This window comes from Antennarius striatus, chromosome 17 (genome assembly GCF_040054535.1).
Source record: "Antennarius striatus isolate MH-2024 chromosome 17, ASM4005453v1, whole genome shotgun sequence".
NCBI lineage: Eukaryota > Metazoa > Chordata > Actinopteri > Lophiiformes > Antennariidae > Antennarius > Antennarius striatus.
In genome coordinates, this window is record NC_090792.1 from 14,389,893 (window position 1) to 14,409,182 (window position 19,290).

The 19,290-nt window shown below is 39.3% G+C and overlaps 3 protein-coding genes across 3 annotated transcripts; all 3 read left to right on the plus strand.

Annotated features, from left to right (window-relative positions):
- The first annotated feature begins 847 nt into the window (after nucleotides 1-847).
- Nucleotides 848-2,356, plus strand: LOC137611318 (B2 bradykinin receptor-like). Its single transcript, XM_068339447.1, has one exon. The coding sequence runs from the start codon at nucleotides 848-850 to the stop codon at nucleotides 1,859-1,861; it is 1,014 nt and encodes a 337-aa protein (XP_068195548.1). The 3' UTR covers nucleotides 1,862-2,356.
- A 911-nt stretch (nucleotides 2,357-3,267) lies between these two features.
- bdkrb1 (bradykinin receptor B1) lies at nucleotides 3,268-4,994 on the plus strand. Its single transcript, XM_068339518.1, has 2 exons — nucleotides 3,268-3,322; nucleotides 3,704-4,994. Exons 1-2 carry the CDS (start codon nucleotides 3,311-3,313, stop codon nucleotides 4,814-4,816), a joined length of 1,125 nt encoding a protein of 374 aa, XP_068195619.1. The 5' UTR covers nucleotides 3,268-3,310; the 3' UTR covers nucleotides 4,817-4,994.
- A 3,398-nt stretch (nucleotides 4,995-8,392) lies between these two features.
- gpr65 (G protein-coupled receptor 65) lies at nucleotides 8,393-9,346 on the plus strand. The gene has a single exon (XM_068339359.1). The coding sequence runs from the start codon at nucleotides 8,393-8,395 to the stop codon at nucleotides 9,344-9,346; it is 954 nt and encodes a 317-aa protein (XP_068195460.1).
- The last annotated feature ends 9,944 nt before the right edge of the window (nucleotides 9,347-19,290 follow it).

Here is a 19,290-nt window from a genome sequence, read left to right on the forward strand (position 1 = left end):
TTAAAAACAGGAATCAGTCAAGAGTTTCCACTGGTGACACACAAACATGCTCCATTTTGTTGGCTGTATGGAAATAAGTTGAGCCATTATACATTTCTCCCCACACCATTTAATGGTCTCATGTTGACTCAGTGTGGGCTGCGGGTAAGGGTACACCCCTAGTTGTCTGCAAAATGAAAGCATGTCAGGCCAAACAGGAAACCTTTGTTAGGAGTGAGGCTGTACTACCATTGCCAGGGCTGAAAATTGCTGTGGAACAAAAAGCATGCAGGCAGACAAAGTTACTTCAAAATGTGAGCCAGCAATACACCAGTGGACCCTGTTTCATGTATTTGCATCTGTCTTTCAGGATTGTGCAAAACTGTATTTCTCAAAATCTTTTTTTGTCCGCCTGTTGAGTTACGTGAAAAACAAACTATGTAGACAGGTCCTGCAGCACATTGTTCAAATCTATGAAATGGAATAATAGCCATTTCCTGTTTTTATCCCTAAAAATGAATCTGCACTTTATAAATCATAATCAAAATGTATGTTATTGCATGTGTGAATTTGTGGCCAGCACAAACATGCCTCTTGCACCATCTGTTGCCCAGACACACCTCAGACAGCAGGGACTCAATGGCATGTGTCTGCGTAGTCCAATAAAACATCATTATTCATACACCATTAGATCTATTATTCTTTGACACTAGAGCTTGTCTCCCAATGACAGAACACATACATTAAAACCATGTTTACACAGCTAAAAGGTTTGATATTTGCATCTGTTTGTTGAACACGCCCTTATTTTTACCTCTAAAAGTGATGTTATTGCGCCACAGCTTTCACAGCGATCAGAAGGGTGATTATGGAGAGCTCTGCAGGAGCTGAGTCCAACTGCAACCAAACAGATGCATGGGATTGGGTACACACCATGCAGCCTGCATATATGTCCATCATCTGTGTTCTTGGAGTGATCGGCAACGCTTTTGTTCTCTGCGTATTCTGCCTCCAGAAGCAAAATAGCTGCGTGGCTGACATCTACCTCAGCAACTTGGCAGCAGCCGATCTCCTCATGGTTTCCTGCCTGCCATTCTGGGTTGCAACCATTATCAACAAGTTCAACTGGATATTTGGGGAGCGTATGTGCCAGCTTATCAACGTTGTCATTGGGATGAATTATTACTGCAGCGTGCTGTTCCTCACCCTTGTAAGCGTGGATCGATACCTGGCTCTAACCAGACCTCTGACCCAGAGACGTGCCTTCTGGGCACATGGGATTTGCTTGATTATCTGGATTGCTGGAGTCTTGCTCAGCTTCCCTGCTATCCTGTTCCGCTCTGTCCACTTTTTCCCACAGTATGAAGTTCTTGCATGCTACATGGCATACCCCCATGAAGGTTGGAGACTGCGCTACAACATGACTGTCAGCGTAGTGGGCTTTCTTATCCCTGTTCCTGTTGTATCCTTTTGTAGTTACCACATCATTAAAGCCCTTTGGAGAAGCCAGAAGTTAAGACAAAGCAACAGAAGCATTGTGGAAAACAAGGCAGCCCACCTGGTTCTTGTCGTTCTTGCTGTATTCATCCTCTGCTGGCTGCCGTACCAGATCATGCTCTTTTTGGATACCTTGGAACATTATGAGGTCATTACAGGTTGTACTTGGGGGACTGCATTGGACATTGGCATTCAGTTATCAACTTACCTGGGCTATAGTAACAGCTCGTTGAATCCTTTCCTGTATGTGATCGTGGGGAAGCACTTTAAGGAAAGGGCAAAGGAAGTGTTCAGATGTTTGTTCTGTAGGGGGAAACGTCAGCGGAGGAAGTCCAGTCATTCCAAACTCAGCTCAAATAAAAAAACTGAAAGCATTAAAATCTAGCCCTACCTATGTACTGTACATACATGTTTGTTAAACATGCTTCTTGTTTTTTTAGTTAGTTAGTTAGACAGTTTGTTTTTTGTTTGCTTGTTTACTTTTGTTTCTTGTTTGCTTTCTCTTATGCCTGATATTAAATAAAAGGTCGATACTGTTGTCAGGTCTAAAGATCAAAACGGAAAGTTAGCTTTGTCTAGTTTTGATTAACATACATATTGACTACCACATTGATGTCATAGTTTCTTACTATAAATGTAGTTTCCTTTGATAGTTATTCTACACCTGTTGCTGCCTCTAGCAGTCATTGTCTTAACAATTTGGTGCAAATTAAAGATAAGTTCATAATATATTGTCTGTAGCTGTGCTTTGTATTGATATACTGTAGGTCAAGCTGAGACATTTTGTAGTTTGTTTTCTTGAACTTCTTCTTCACATTATGGATCAGAAACTTTTTTTTCCAAAAAAATTTACTTTAGAAAAAACATTCAGGCATGCAATCTATCCTTGTTTATTAGTCTGAAGCTGCAGTACTGAAAGTAGAGGGACATCTAAGGTTGTCTTAAATAAAGCATCATCTGCAACTAGTGGATGGAGTCCTTGTTTTCATAAGAATGCTGTTTATACAAGATGACATGTTCTTAATGTATTCCATGATTCACATGTAATCACTTTCACCATAAAAGGTATTGACTGCACCAACTGCAGTCATTTGAGATAATTCCTCTCCGTGCATTGTTTTCTACCCAATTTGAATGTTATTTGGTTTAAAGCCACATCAGATGTGTTACTTGATACGGTTTGAGAATAAAATAGGATTACAATTTAAAAGGCATATACATAAATCTGATGCAACTGAGGCTTATCCAGTTACACATTTAGAAAGGATTGATCGTAGATTAGAGTATAATTTTATTATATTAATTAATTAAGGTTAATTAAAGACTGTTTGAACAATAATCCTTTTAGCTTTTTAAATCAGATGGATGAGTGCCACATTAAAATTAATTGCACTGCATATGAATTACAAATATCTGACACTGTAGTTCTTTTGACCTCTACAAATGTTAGCATTTTGTGACACTTCAGTGTCACAAAAGTACTTTTCAATACTTCCTTTATAACAAATTCATAATAATTAAATTACGGTATTATTCCTTACACTTTTCTACTTTCAATAACTTAATCTTCTCTCCATTACATTCAGTGCACTGCATTCACAGCACGTCTCTAATATCTACTTGGAACAAATTTTGACTCTTTGATAAACAAGTTGATTTAGTGAAGTTCTTGGCCAAGGGTGTGCAAGTATGCAGTTCTGTATACAAAAAGGCTAGTAACAGATCTCTCCTCTGACTTGCTGTGTACTCTCTCTGGGAGCTGAGTGTACACAGATTAGTGTTGCTCCAGACGTGCCCTTTTCACTAGCGTTTTGACCAGAAGACGAACATTTCTATGAAACATACGGTAAGATCTTTTCCATTTGTGTCATTTTGTATTTTTGTTCCCGGAAGTGTTCAAGTATAAAAACACAAAGGCGTTTTCAATTTTACAATTAATTTTTTCATTTTAAACAAATTAGAAATTTGGTTTGCTGTTCTGTTTTACAGAAAATTGCATTTAGATGTGCTAAAAGAATGTGCCACAGTTTCTATAAATCTTGCTCACCGGACGTTAATCACTTTTTTATGTGAAGCTACTAGCTATCGTTTAATTTTTTTAAATGTATTTTACTGTACATAAAGACATTCTGAACACATTCAATTCACTCAGCATTTTAATGTTTTAATTTGAATAGTGTAGCTAACATTTCACTGATTTGTTGTCGGTATGTATTTTCTTTTCTAGCCCATGGAGGTAATGGAGAGTTTATCTGTGACAAAACCATGGTCTGAAAGCAGCAATACTTCACTCACACCCACCCCATCAGAGTTACCACTGTCTGCAGAATGGGAGATGGTCTGCACCATCATCCCCCCATATATCTTCACCTTATCGGTGTTGGGCCTCCTCTTTAACAGCTTCGTTCTGGGGGTGTACTTTCTCCACAAGGATCAACTGACTGTGGCAGAGATCTACCTGAGTAACCTGGCGCTGGCTGACTTTACTCTCCTGTGTGGCCTCCCCTTCTGGGCGATGAACATCCTCAACAACTTTAACTGGCCTTATGGGGAGGCCTTATGTAAACTGGTTAACTCTATCATTATCATCAACTACTATACCAGCAGCTACACCCTGGTGATGATTAGTGTTGACCGCTACTTTGCACTTGTGAAGACCATGAAAGCCAGACGGCTGCGAAGGACACTTTATGCAAAGGTGATCTGCTTCATCCTGTGGATATTTGGACTCTTCTTGAGTGCAGCAACATTGGTTCATAGGAAGGTGAAGTTCATCGAGGAGCTTGGGACGATGTCCTGTATACTGGATTATACTCATGACAGCTCTTGGAAGTTTGGTCATCAGATTGTGATGAATATGGTGGGCTTTGTGATCCCTCTTCTGGTCATTGCTTTCAGCAGTGGGAACATCATCAAGTCTTTAGCTCAGAGGAGAGGAGACGGAGGATTCCAAGATACTAAAGACACAAAAGCTGTGATCCTGGTTTATGCCGTCACACTAGTCTTCTTTCTTTGTTGGGGTCCCTACCAGTTTTTCACCTTCCTTGACACTCTGTGTGATGTCAAAGTGTTAAATGAGGAGGAGTGGGACCACGCTCTCGATATAGGGGGACAGGTTTCAGTCTATTTGGCCTTTCTCAACAGTGCCCTGAACCCGTTGCTGTATGTCTTCTCAGGGAAATATTTTAGGCGGAAAATTTACTCCATCTACAGGAGGAAAAGGCATCAGCGCAGAGGTTCAGATATGACAACATACCAACGCTCTATGGTGTCGACTTATGTTAACAGAACAGAGCAAATTAAGAACGTGGTCATTTTTAATGTAAATCAGCAAATGTGACTCTTGATGATGTTCTGAACTTCCATTGCTGATCACATAATGTATACAATAACAAATGTAAATTTCTCATTGTATTTTTTATTTACTGAGACCTAACACTCCAAAAACAGTGTTAAATAGCACAATCATAAGACACATGACACGTCTGTGATGGAACTATTGACCAGATTTATAGATAATGCACATAATTTTTTAAAGAACATATAAGCTGCTTTTGTATTTAAAGCCTTAATAAACACACTTTTGAATAAACATGATTTAAATTTGTTGTTTGAACTGTAATCAGGGCTCATGATATTTTATTGTTAAATGCCGTCTATTGTGGTCTTTCCTATATTTAATTTGATTTCACTTCTTCTGAGTGGTCTAACATACTTTGTACAGTATTATTTGGCTTATGAATGAAATGGGAAACATTTCTTGCATCTAACAAGTGTCTGAATGACTGTATTTCAATTGTCAGTGTGACATTTAAAAGTTTTAAAAAGATCCATAATTATATGTATAAATAAGGTAAACATATAACCCAACAGGTGTCAGTAAATTGTGTTGTGTGTGTATTCCTGCATGACATGTATTTCCAGGGGTCTATTACCTAAATCTAATAAGAAAAACAATCTTATTTGAGTATAATTACTGTTAAGCTTTTTTTTTTATCCTGGTTTAATCACGTTTATGCTCATGATCTGCTTTGATCCATTTACCCAGTTTGCTACGCTTTTTATTCCATGGAAGATTTTCAAGATGGGGATTATTTAGCTGGGAAAATTTTAGCATTTATTTGTGAAAAGGCATTCGCGTTTACAAATCAAATCCACCAGCATGCTGGGTGCTACTATAGCGTACAATGTAAACAAGTCCCACCAGAGGATGCTTCACAGAATGCTGGTATGTTTAAAATGAACTGTGCACCTTTTTTTTAGTTTATGAACCAATGAGGCATCAGATCTGACATATTTGTAGTTTTTTTATGAATGTGTACTTCTTCTGTTCCTTTCGGCTTTTCCGTTGAGGGGTCGCCACAGCAATCATTTTCCTCCATCTACCCTGTGTTCTGCATACTCTTCTCTCACACCAACTACCTTCATGTCCTCTTTCACTACATCCATAAACCTCCTCTTTGGTTTTTCTCTAGGCCTCCTGCCTGGCAGTTCAAAACTCTGCATCCTTCTACCAATATAATCACTATCTCTCCTCTGGACATGTCCAAACCATCTCAGTCTGGCCTCTCTGACTTTATCTCCAAAACCTCTAACATGTGCTGTCCCTCTGATGTTCTCATTCCTGATCCTATCCTTCCTGGTCACTCCCAGAGAGAACCTCAGCATCTTCATCTCTGCTACCTCCAGCTCTGTCTCCTGTCTTTTCCTCAGTGACACTGTCTCTAGACCAAACAACATCGCTGGTCTCACCACAGTTTTGTACACCTTTCCTTTAATTTTAGCTGAAACTCTTCTATCAAACATCACACCTGACACTTTTCTCCACCCGTTCCATCCTGCCTGTACACGCTTCTTCACCTCTTTTCCACACTCTCCATTGCTCTGGACTGTTGACCCTAAGTACTTAAAATCCTCCACCTTCTTGATCTCTTCTCCCTGTAACCTCACTCTTCCACTTGGGTCCCTCTCATTCACACACATGTACTGTCTTACTGCAGCTAACCTTCATTCCTCTCTTTCCAGGAATCTGTTTGGTCCTTCCAAGTTCCTCAATCAGCAGTTGGATTTCAACTTTTGGTGTTGACATTTGTGATCACCCCTCCCTCTAAATATACTATGTTAATCAAATATGAAAAGAGACCACATCGAAACGGAATGGATTTCTCAATGACTTAGTAGTTACAAGCTTAATTATTGATAATTGATTAATTATTATCAGCTTATGTTAATCTGTCTTCTCAGAAGCGTTTCAGCCCAACTATGCTGATTTTTTTCAGCTGTTTTTACAAAATGTTGTCAACCTGTGGGGGAGGGTAAATGCAGAAATTCAGTCATGGTAACATTGCCGTATGTTTGAAATTGAATGTTCTACAATGTTTAGGTAATAACTAAACAGCGCAGTGATCTGAGTTTGCTTGCGGAGCTGACATAATCAGCTTTTTGTAAAAAGCGTGTTTGGAACATGTAGGATTGAACATAAGGGTATTTAAGAAACCCGGTTATGAAAATGTTAGTTTGTTTTTCAGAAGCACTTGCCTCGTCTCTGTGCGTGTAGCCCAAATGCAGTTTGGACTTTTGAGCTTTCCAGCCACATAATCTTGGTTGTCCACATGAGGGCACTGCAATCATTCTCCTTAAACTTGAGTGAGGCAAGACATTCATGGGAAAGGAAGCCCTGTAGTGCTGAACCTGGGTTTCTTAGTCAGGAAAATTGGACTCCTGTTATTTCTCTTTCTTCTGAATGCCACAAGTTGAGGCTATTCAGCGGCTCAAGTTGCTCAGTCGCATACCAAGTTTTGTGTCTGGGCCACGAGGCAAAAAAGATCTGTACCGGTCACTTCTGCACTTATTATGATGTTCCATTAAGATCATTCAAAGGGACAAAGAGACTTCTTTAAAATAAATGTCACAAATAGTTGATTACTTTCAACCAATAAGTCGGTATTTGGGTCGTAATCCCTAATATTTAATTAAACTTTCATGTCCTGATTCCTTTTGATTGACAGCATAATGATGTTTCAAAGTCAGTCAGGGGTTAGCTACAACTTTTAAACAACTTTCTACAAGATTTCCACTTATTTTTCCTTGGGGGGGTAGGCTCAGCCATAACATAACATAACAACGTTATGGAAACAATCACTCACACCCATGTGTGAGTGATTGTTATCAGTCATAATCAGCATCTCATTTACCTGCTTGATGTTGACATATCAAACATAGAGGCAGTCAGTCTGACAAAGACAATATGTAAATTAAAATTGCTATGTCATCCACTAACACAAGCAGTTTGTTCTGCTGTGGCCTATAAAACAGTAAACGACATGAGGTAGTCAGGGACAACAAGCAGGGGGCTGCTGACTCTTCCTGTTTCCGGCAAATTCAGCAATGGACGAAAGCGACTTGACTCCTCTCTACATCTGATTTCAGGTGTTTACATTACCTAGAATGAATCTGGATTATGATCACACTCGACTGATAAGTGTAAGTAGACCTTAAAATGAGTTGGATCTTCTGTATTTAATGCATTTATGCAAAAGTTTACTCTTTCAGCATCATTGTGCGTGATGCTTAAAGACTTATTGTCTTTTGGAAAGGCTTCTTCCAGCAGCATGTGTTGTCCAAAACTGTTTTGTGGCTGTTTAAAAAAAAAAAAAAAAGGTACAACAACAGATACTGTATTTGAGACCACAGCTTGAGTCTACAAGAAAATAATGTGATTTTGAGAAAGAAAAAAAAACTACAGCAGATAAAATTTTCAGAATACTGAATTACTAATATGAACTTTTGGGTAAGCTAGTCAGCAACAAACTACTTTTCCAAGTTTTACTACCTCCTGTTTAAAGTATTAATGGGCATTGTTGTCTTCATTGTTTCTTCACAAGGTCTCACATTGCCTGTGAATATCACTACTGCGATGGAAAATTTTACGCTGGCCGTCAATCTGTCTGAGTGTTACATGGTTGATAGCTCTTCCAGGAGGAAAGTGTTTCTGGTTTTCTATGTGGCTATCATCGTCATGGCTGTCCCATTCAACATCTTCTCACTCTACATTGCCTGGCAGCACATCAGGCTGAAGAATGAACTTGGCGTGTATCTATTCAACCTGGCTGTGAGCGACCTGACCTTCGCTATGGGACTCTGTCTGTGGTTAGAGTTCCTGTGGACAGGAGTTTGGGTTCATGGAGGCTATGTTTGTATGCTGTCTGTCTATCTTCTCTACACTAACTTTTACACCAGCTGTGCTCTCCTTTGCTGCATTTCTGTTAATCGCTACCTGGCGGTGGGTTATCCATTCAAATATACTTTCTTAAGGAGAATTAGCACAGCAGTTGCAATTAGCATCACCATTTGGGTGGTGGTGCTATGTTTCAATGCTGCCACCATAACGTGGGAGGACATTTACTATGAAAAGTATTCATTGTGCTTTGAAATCCTGCCAGTGTCAGAGAACTTAGTTCGGATTAATGTGGTGCGCTTCTTCGTGGGCTTCATTCTTCCTGTTTTCCTGGTGGTGTTCACCACCTGGAGGATCAGGGAAGGTGTGAAATCAAACCAGGCCACAGAGAAGCATGAACGCAAACGGATCTCATGGCTACTGGCGACTGTTCTGCTCTTTCTGTTGCTCTGTTTTGGACCCATTCACATTACAATGCTTCTCCAATCTCTAGTAGGTGATTGTAAAAATGCTAAATGGCTCCTGCATCTTAACAAGACCAGCGTTGCGATCTCCAGCCTCAACTGCCTTGCAGACCCATTGCTTTACTGTTTCATTACCAAAATAGGGAAGGAAAATGTCAATCAAGTTGTTCTCTTCTTCCGGGAGAGGAAAAGAAATAGTAATGAGTGTGGTGTAAGTTTAACAGTGTAAATAATATTACAACTTTGTACTCATCTTAATATTGTAAATGATAAGCCTGTGATAAGTTAAGAGTAAATTGCAGCATGACACGTACATTGCTTTAAATACGAGACAGCTGCCAAATATCAGGAAGGATAAAGCTGATGGGTTCACTATTTTTCTTATTGTAAAACAAACAACGCATTTGTCTCTCAAAGATTTTTGTTTCCTTGTTTGTAAAATATTCCTATATTGATAATAAAGATCTTAAAAAGTAAACATGCTTCAAATAATTAGTGTGCTTGATTCTTCCTTCAACAAATTCCATTATTACACTTGTGTAAGCTTCACATTGGATGATAAAATATGAAAACTGTTCAGGCTTCACTCATATTTATCACTAAATCTTGATGACGTCATAAAGAAACGCTGTTCATGCTTTGATTGGTGGATTTTAAAATTTTCTTCAATGCTCAGTGTAAATGCTAAAATAAACCATTAAACTAGTTTATCACTCAGGCAGGAGCAATTTCAATAACTTTAGGTAAACGATTATGAACTCAAACATCCTGTCTGTCGTCTTTTTGTCTGAACAATGTTCCTTTCTTCCATTTGCTGACGTTTCCCCTCCTGTCAGTCTTTACATTCAGTGAAGCCATCAACTCCTATCTTAGTTTCAGAGAAACATTCAGCAGTGTGAGGTATCAATCAAAACAGTGTCCGTGAGCAAATATCAAACTTTACCTTTCAGGTAATGAACATACATCACAAATCCTTATTGAACAGAAGCCTTTCTTACTGGTTGGAACCAGTTTTTTCATCTCCTTCCAGAAGCACACTGGTAGTCCAAAAGTCCAACGTATAGACATGGTATGATGATAACTGAAACTGTTTTTAACATTTAATATATCACAGTGGTACTATGTGGTAATACTCTTGACTCCATATGACAGAGAAATGTCAATGTCTTCAAACAATGAAATACTGTACAGGATTTAAATATTCAGGACACATTTGTCATTTCCTGGTTGGAAATCAAGCAGTCACCTTGACTCCTCGTCTTCAGGATCAGAGGTAATAAAGTTCTTCATGTCTTGGTAGCTATTTCTCTGAACCTAACTGGACCCAGGACAGCGTTGTCAGTCCTGGTTCCTCTGACGGTTATTGGAGTCATTAAACTAAACCACCTGACACAGGTGCGTTTTGTAGATGTTGATGTTGAAGGATTTTCAGTTCTCCGACGGTCTGCGAAGCAGATTTGGTGATGAACGGGGGCTTCTCCTCAGGTGGGGTCTTTTTCTTCCATTGATTCTACTGCGGGTTTAGTTTCTACGTTGTGTGACTTCAACGTTTACGCGTGCCTCGGTGCGCAATTACGCACGGCTCCTCTCACGTCCAGCGCGGAGCCGCATCGGCTGCGCGTCACCGTTGATTGGTAGAAGCGTGTTTAATGACAGAAACCCGCTAAATAAAATGTGTCAGCCATGTCCAGCGTGCCTCCACTGGCAGATATATTGATGCAACTTGTGAACGTGTAATGAAAACAGCTAGATACGAAGAGAGATTCGGACAGAAGACAGAAGATTCGGACAGAAGCTGAGTCAAAGTGTCCGCCAAGTCTAAGAAATAAGAAACCCCTGAGTTCAAGCTTGATGAGGGAGAAGTGAAGGGGAAAAGTGCTGACTGTGCTCTCCTCCATCAGTTCATCTGGACCTCTGTGAAGAAAACTCAACGACTATGATTACTAGCTGGATTTCACCGTCAAGTAGAAGGAGGAGGCTACCTGGAGGCCCTACTGGGGCCCTTTTACAGGTTCTGTACAATCAGCAGCCTCCACTTTTTAACTCAAAAGAGCACACATCAATTTGACAGCGCCACCACCAGGCTGAGATGGTGAACTGCACAAAAATCATTACGCGCAAATGATGACTCGGGGACCAAACACTGGGTGGAAATCATTTCAAGCTGTGAAAGTACTTCTGGTAAGAATATGAGGCAAAAATGAAACTTCAAAAAATCCACTGACACAAACTAATCACTAAACACGTCCTACTATATGGTTTTACCTTTTTTCTTGTTTCCAACATTCTTAAAGTTTGTGTTATTCCTGACGTTATTCCTTATTCCTGACGGTGGCTTCGAAACAGGATATAAAACATTACGCGAGAATGACACATGGGGCTCTTTCTGAATTATAGCTCATCTGATGCACAGATTAATAAACTCGCAAATGCAGTATGGGTCTGATGGAGTTATGACGCCATCTAGTGTCCAAACCGGATATCGAATGTTCATCATCTGACGTCGCAGTACACCTGGAATAGAAGTACAGGACGAATTCAACAACGAGGGTTAAGAGACAGAGGTCATCTTATTTCCTCCGGGATTAATAAAGTATCTATCTATCATCTTGTGGGTTCTCTAGAAATCGATTGAAAATTTTGAATTTAATTGAGAAAACATTTGGATGGATACGCTATTTTCTTCCTGACTTTTATTGCAAGGCAATTTATTGGATGTAATTTAAGTCCTTAAATTTAAAAGGTATTTGACAAATCCAGGAAATAAAGTGAACTTTCTGCCGCACCTTAATACCACCATAGGGCCACAGGGGGGCGGCATTAGAAAACCTTTGTCTTCTCTATTCGGTTGACCAACCATGCCTGGTGGTTGGAGATCATCATTGACGAGCTTGTGATAATTATTTATGAAGAAATACTGAAAACATTTGACATATCGTACTAGAAAGGAGCAGTTCATGAAAAATTGTAGGAGCTGTCATCATAAGGTTCTGCACAGCATCCTGGGACTTGTCCAAACTCTAAAAGAGGGCCAGGGAGAACAATTGTCAGTGTTTGTGTGTTCGTCCGTCTGTCCGTCCACCAAATATCTTCACAACCATTGCAGATAGAAAGAAAGCACATTACTCGGGCTGCGAAGGGGATGAAAATGAGATCTTGACCTTGAGAAAACGATGTCAAGGTCAAATCACGGATTTTGGGAAAGCAGTCACGTGATACCGTACGCACACTCTATTGACTGACGGCATCCGGAAGTGCGCTACGTTCTGTGAATGAGTCTTGGACTTTCATGAGACACAAAAGTGCTTTAAACAGTCGATAAGAGTGTGGGAAACCGTTCATAATTATTTAAATTACCATAAATATTAAGATAAATAGTTTGTTGCTCTATTGCGGAATTTGTTAATCGGACGTGGTTCCTGGAGTGTGAGGAACGAGGGCGCAATGTATACCGTATACCTTTTTAGGTACACATCTCTGAAACTTGATGAGATGTAATCACAAAACAAAAAGCAATATTTGCAGGAAGTCAGAGGCAAAAAAATGTGTAGGTCCGGGTAAAATGTTTAATTCAGGGGTGTTGCGGGATGTTAGTCTCTGACTGCCTTGGTTAATATTTGTAATATTGTTGAATATCTGACCCCCTCTTGTGGACAGAAATGTTAATGCAGCAGTCTATACTGTTGACATAATAGGAATATTTGACCACTTCAAGTCTCTTTAGTGGAGTCTTTGCAAAATTGTTTTAACTTATAGAGTTTGTGTCTTATTACAGCAATAAACAGCACCTGTTATTTGTATTTTGGCAGCATGATCTATATTAATCAGGATCAACAGGAGTAATATATGCAGACAATCACATGTTCCTGCACCTAAAACACACGTGCTGAACGAACATAAAAACATGCACATGCACACATTGGCCATTGACATGGATCTTTAAAATGTAGCGCTGACCTTACAAATAACAGTTATGTTCACAGATGAGAGTGGAGTCTTGTGACTGAGAATTTTGTAGAACATGTCCAAATTTCTGTAAGTTATTTGAAATGTGTGTTTCTTATTTTTTTGTCATGTTTCCACAACAAAATGGATCGGGAATGGCATGTGCTTGTCCATGTGAGTCCTTGCTCTTCTTCTCTCTTCCATCCATTCATCCATGTCAAAATAAACGATCCACCTAACAATGATTACCGTGCATCAGCACATCGTGCAATAACTGGGTAGTTAAGTACCCATTCTTTTCCACCTCACCCTTCACTTGCCCTTGACAGACAGCGTTCTTTATAAAGTACACTGCAATGTAGAGATGGAGGTACAACAATCGCTTCCATCAGACAACCCTGACCTCCATCAAGGTGTTTCTGCAGTGGCACGTGAGTGAGTCTTCCCTTACTCTAAGGCCTGGTGAATGAGTGGGGCTGCTGCCTGTGGTGATCTGGTGGAACGCACATAAAAGCAAACGGAAAAAACTTCAATACCATTGATTAGATTATTCTTTTTAAGGTCCACCTCAGGAGAGAAACATCTATCAAAGAATGCACAGCAACATATTGGCTGGTGCTGGGTGTTATGGTATGGTGTTGGAATATTTAGGGGGAGTGTGCACATATGAAACATACCACGTATCATCCATTTTGGTGAAGATGAGACAACTGTAATTGTCTTACTTCAGCCACTTTTCCGCCATAGGGGTCATGGGTGTTACTGGAGTCTGTCCCAGGTGTCTATGGGTGAAAGGTGCGGTATGCATCGCCAGCACATCATGGGGCCACATAAAAGGCAGACACACTCACACCTACAGTCGAATTGGAGGGGTCACTTTTCCTAAAGTGTGTGTCCTTTTCATCATGCTGTTCGCATTTTGACATCATGAGGTTAAGACGACAATAAAGAATGGAGATCCCTGATTGATTGATTGATTGATTGATTGATTGATTGATTGATTGATTGATTGATTGATTGAATTGGCAACTTGCCTCAGGGTGTGCCTCACATCCCACCCAATGCAGTTGAGATAGGCTCCAGTGTGAACTTGTGACCTGGATTCAGATTACCGGCTGAAGGCGAGACGGTATGATTGTCTTGTCTTCAAGACAATGAATGAACGAATGATCATGGAATATGTCCCACACACAAAACCCGCAATGGACAGAGTTGTAAGTCTTAGTTTCAACACGACTGGAGCCGCCCATATTCATTGAAGACTCATCAATACAGCGACCAACCTCTTCCTCCAGATGGACTGACTTCAGTGCACCAAGGTACGAGAGAGCAGAGGTGACACTGTTAAAGTGCTCTTCCTCATTCATAAAGAAGCCCTCTTGCACCAAGACAGTAAAACAGTTTATTGATGTGATGTCCACATAATTCAGCAGAAAATTTGAAGCTTTCTTGTCTGACATTGAAGCTAAATACAGAGATGCACGTTATCTTTATAACGTGCATTGGCACAGTTGAGGCTGTGTCCTGAAGCGGTTTTACATTGATAACTTAAATAACATCTAAAAAATCTGTGTAGTTTACATTGGTCACGCTAGTTATCTTTAATTTTCTCAATTTTGAGTGTTTCCCTGCAATAATATCTCCTGTCATTTCAGAGCCTTCTCCACCTCCCTGCACTCAGTGAAGCTCATTCCCTTCACCTGTGTTTGATTAGTCACCTCCAACCCATCTCACAATCAATTTCCACCCTTCTCTATACTCTGCCCAACACTTGGATTCCTATGAAATTCTTTGCATTCATGCTGTTTTTCCAGCATTCCTGTTTTCTGTCTGACTACTCTGTACTGATCCTGCCTGATCGCTGGACTGCCTGCTGCCTGTTCTCATTGAATTTGTTTGCCAGTTTGAACTGATTGCCTGGCATGAATTACATGGTTTGATTCTGCATCTGCCTCTTGTCATGCTGGAACCCAGAAGGGAACCCAGAAGGGTTCCATCTGCCATTTATGAGAAGTATGATACCAGTGAAAGGCTTGATAATAGGTCCCCTAGCCAAGGCCAGTGTTGGGAGAGTCTTTTCCATTTAAGCAAGATTGTGCATCAGGCCAGAAGGGAATCAAACAGAATATATTTCATTTAGCTCTGGACAGCTCCTCCAAACCACCAACACCAAATAAAGCTGTGGGATGGCCAACGTAAATTACATGGGTAAATCAAAGCCAGATTACCTGTATCTTCTAGTTCTGACAGTGCAGATCTATGTTTTGATCTATGGTTCTTTGTTATGCCATACAGCCATGCTTTGATCTATGGCTTTTGTGATAGAAGCCACGTACTTACAGAGAGACAAGCACAATTATATAGATATATACGTCATAAAGTTTACAGTCCTTGTGTGTTGCACTATGGTCTTTGTAACAGTCTTGGGTACTAAATTACTGACTTAAAAGATTAAAGGTCTTTATTTGTCATAATACTGATGGTACAACGAAATTGGAAGGTCAGATGGAAGGCTGGTCTAGAGCCACTGCACCCTGGCTGCGCCGCCACTATGGGCCAACATAACAACCTAATATTCCTTAGAAGCATGTTTTTCCTGATGATGAGGGGAAACCAGAGAACACCCATTCAGACACAGAGAGAACACACAAACTCTTCACAGAAAGACCATGTTAGAAATATTGGGGTTTGAACCCATGACCTTCTTGCTGTGAGGCATGAGTGCTAACCACTATGCCACCGTGCCACCAACTGACAGAGGGACAAGTGCAATTTTATTTAGTTATCATAAAATGAAGTCTTTGAGAAGTCTTTGATGTACATATAATTCATGACATATGGTCTTTTGATATTTATTTTTCTTGTTTTTATTTATTTATTTATTTATTGTTGATATTTGAAGAGACTTCAAAGTCCACAAATCAAAGACATGCCTGCAGACAGTTTTTATAAACCCCTGTTGACAAATTCAAATTATTCCTGCCTATTATGACAGACGAAGGTTTTTGTACAGCCCTGCAGGAGTTTTTGCGGGGACTAGCTGAACAAGAATGGAATCATTTCATATCAGGACAAGATGAAGAACAAATTAATTTCTTGTCACATGTGAGTTCAAGAATGATTGAGATTACAGCAGCATATGCTTATCAGGGAATCAAAGATTGGGAATCAAAAGGCCCGTGTCAAAATCTGACTGTAGAAGAAGTCAATGAAGCTATTGGCAACAACATTTCACTGGCTTTCAATCGAGAATTTGGAGCTGACATAGTTCATCAAGAAAGCACAAAAGAGGTAACGCATCTTGTTGCTGAAGAAGTAACTCAGAATTTGAATGCTGCTTTATCCAGCAGCTTCAGAAATGGGGAAGGCAACTTTCAAGCACTCGAGGTACCACTATCTCAACCTCACACCCCCAGACTTAAGAGAATAGCAAAATATCTGAAAAAGATTCTCACTGCTGTATGTAAAATTAAGTGCAAACCCATCCTCTCTGTGAACCAATCTAAAAAATCAGAATTAAAGGATGTTAATACCACAACGAAAATATCAGGTGAACAGGACAATGAACCATTCATCCCCATACAACCTTTCAAAGAGGATCCCACAGACAGCATCCAAGAAGACATCAAATCCATCAAGAGCATTTTGGATGAAATGGGAAATGAAGTCTATCAGAGGGACAGAGACGGGTTTTCAGAAGATGACTGGAAACGACTCAATGAAATGTCCTCCCAGAAATCACAAGTAGTGGCAGAAGAGGTTGCCTTGATTTTACATGAAGAAAGTAAAGAGACTACAGAACCGCAAGATAAAAATGACCTCTGGGAAAAGGTCAGGCAAAAAATCAAAGTCTTTTTGATAGTTAACTATGCCAAAGAGTCAGTCCTTAATATTGTGTTGAAAATAAAGAAACAGTTTAGATTCCCCAAATCAACTAAGGGAGAGAAACCACTAGAAGATCTAATTATTGGTGTTGAACAGGTAGTAAATAATGTGGTCCCAACAGAGGGAGATCAGGAGATTTACTCAGAAATTGCGAATAATATCTCTACTGCACAGCATAAGAGCTTTTTTATGAAGTTGTGTCGTCTGATATCTCGCTTTTTTAAAAGTTCAAAAAATAGATACACGGTAATTGTTAGGGCGATTCGTCATCGATTATGCATGTTTATAAAATCAATGTGCAAATGGCTCACTAGGCAGTCTAAAGATCTTAAGAAGAAAAAGGACATCTCCAGTGATGTTCTGGTACAAATTGAAGTAGTCGTAACCCCCAAATCAGAGATAACAGCAGATGACACTCCTTCACCCAATTCCACAGAAACAGCAGCATCTATCGCTGTATGTGATCAAGTAGATGAAATTACAGTCGCAAAAATAGCCAAAGCATATGAAGATCTGGAAAAGCAGTGCTATATAATGGTATCCGCAATTGTTCAACAATTTTTTGCTTATGAACAAAAAATTTGGTTCAGTGAAGAGCTACAAAAGATTATCATGTCATTGACAAATATGCTCCTCAGGAAGATCAATCCCAAATATCTTGATGGCCAAACCAAGACATTTGGATGCAATGTTTCCATGATCAGCAAGATGATTCATAGAGAGTTGTGTGAGAAATTTGGTAATGCAGGGTTATTACAGATGTACCTGATGTCAAAGAAGCCATGGTTTTATGAATCATTCACAGACACACTAATTAGAAATCTGGAGGGAAAGAAGACTGTTGCTAAGCCTTTTGTTTCTTTTGTTGGTCTTTTCACATAATAGCATGTTTATATTAGCATACAAAAACAGTTAAGATACAAAAAAACATTTTTTTGGATTTTGATTCCATGTACATTTATGTTTATATTTTTTCTAAGCATGAATTGTAAGGCTATGATAAGATAGTAACGTGTTGATAATATTTGGTCATATATTGGGTGGCGGAGCTCTAATGCGCTGTTACCTAACCCCATCCAAATAATAATTCAGCTTGTGTCTCTGTTTGCTAACTTGCGCCATTACGCTGGAGAAAAAACAACAACATAGAACTTTATATATCTGAGCAATCGCACAAATTTACAGGAGTTCCACAAGCAAAACTTATTGGGTTTTGGTGGGCCTCGTAAAATACATAGGTAATTCAAAGCTGGACTGACTTTTGGTCTACTCTCCTTTGATTGTACGTACTATACGATTGTTCTCCTAAGTAAACAAAACAGCCTGCCTTTTAGATCTGACACTGGCCTTTTAACAATACCAAAACCTAGAACAAAAGGCAGCATTTAGCCACAATGGTCCACACTCATGGAACAGCCTGCCGGAAGGCCTCAGGACTGCAGAAATTGTTAATATTTTTCAAATAACATTAAAAACACACCTGTTTTCAGGCTTTTACCTAATATTATTTAGTTGTATTGTATTTATTCTATTATATTTCCGATTCTATTTTATTGTCTAATGTATTTCATTTTTTGCACTTTTTTATTTCATCATAATTACTCTTGTAATCCTATTTTAGGCTTCTATTCCTTAGCTTGTACTCCCATGGGTCCTCCACGCTGGGAGCAGTGTCCAGTCTGCTGATAGGGTTGGTTTTTTTTATTTTTGTTGTTGTTTTTTGTTTATAAGTTTTGATTCTGTAAAGCATTTTGTATTGCATTTTATATGAAAAGGTTCTATAAATAAAGTTGATTTGATTGTGAAATGGTCATACAGTTTCATCTCCTTTGTTTACTCTCGATGTATCCTTCATGCAAGAAGCTGTATGACAAGCCTTACGTGGCCAGAAGCTAATGCTAACTAACATTTAGGAAGAGTTTATTCTGGGTGCTCCAGTTTGCCTACTAACTAAGGGACAATTGCAATAGAGATCAGTTTTATATTTAAATTCAATATCACTCTATTTCATAAAGTGACAAAATTTAAAAAAGAAAAAACTTGATTTTTTTCTTAGGGTTTGGAATCCATTAGTCTATTTAATAGACTAATGTACAAAATTAATAATAGAGAAACCTACAGTAATAATAAGCCTCACCTCTCACCTCACTGACTGCCAATGCTTGAGTAAAAGTCATGTCAAACTAGTTCTCAAAGAATAACTGTGAAACTCCACACTAAAACGGCAGTGAGAAAAGCATGTGAATTTTAAAATTAATGATGGAAGAAAAGTCTGGTGTTCTCTGCTTTGCATGCTGGCCCCCTAACACCTTGTGGTGATATAACAGCAACTAAAATGCAAAG

What these genes read in the sequence shown, in the direction of transcription:
- LOC137611318 (XM_068339447.1), top strand. Translation starts at nt 848, where the DNA reads ATGGAGAGCTCTGCAGGAGCTGAGTCCAACTGCAACCAAACAGATGCA.
- gpr65 (XM_068339359.1), top strand. Translation starts at nt 8,393, where the DNA reads ATGGAAAATTTTACGCTGGCCGTCAATCTGTCTGAGTGTTACATGGTT.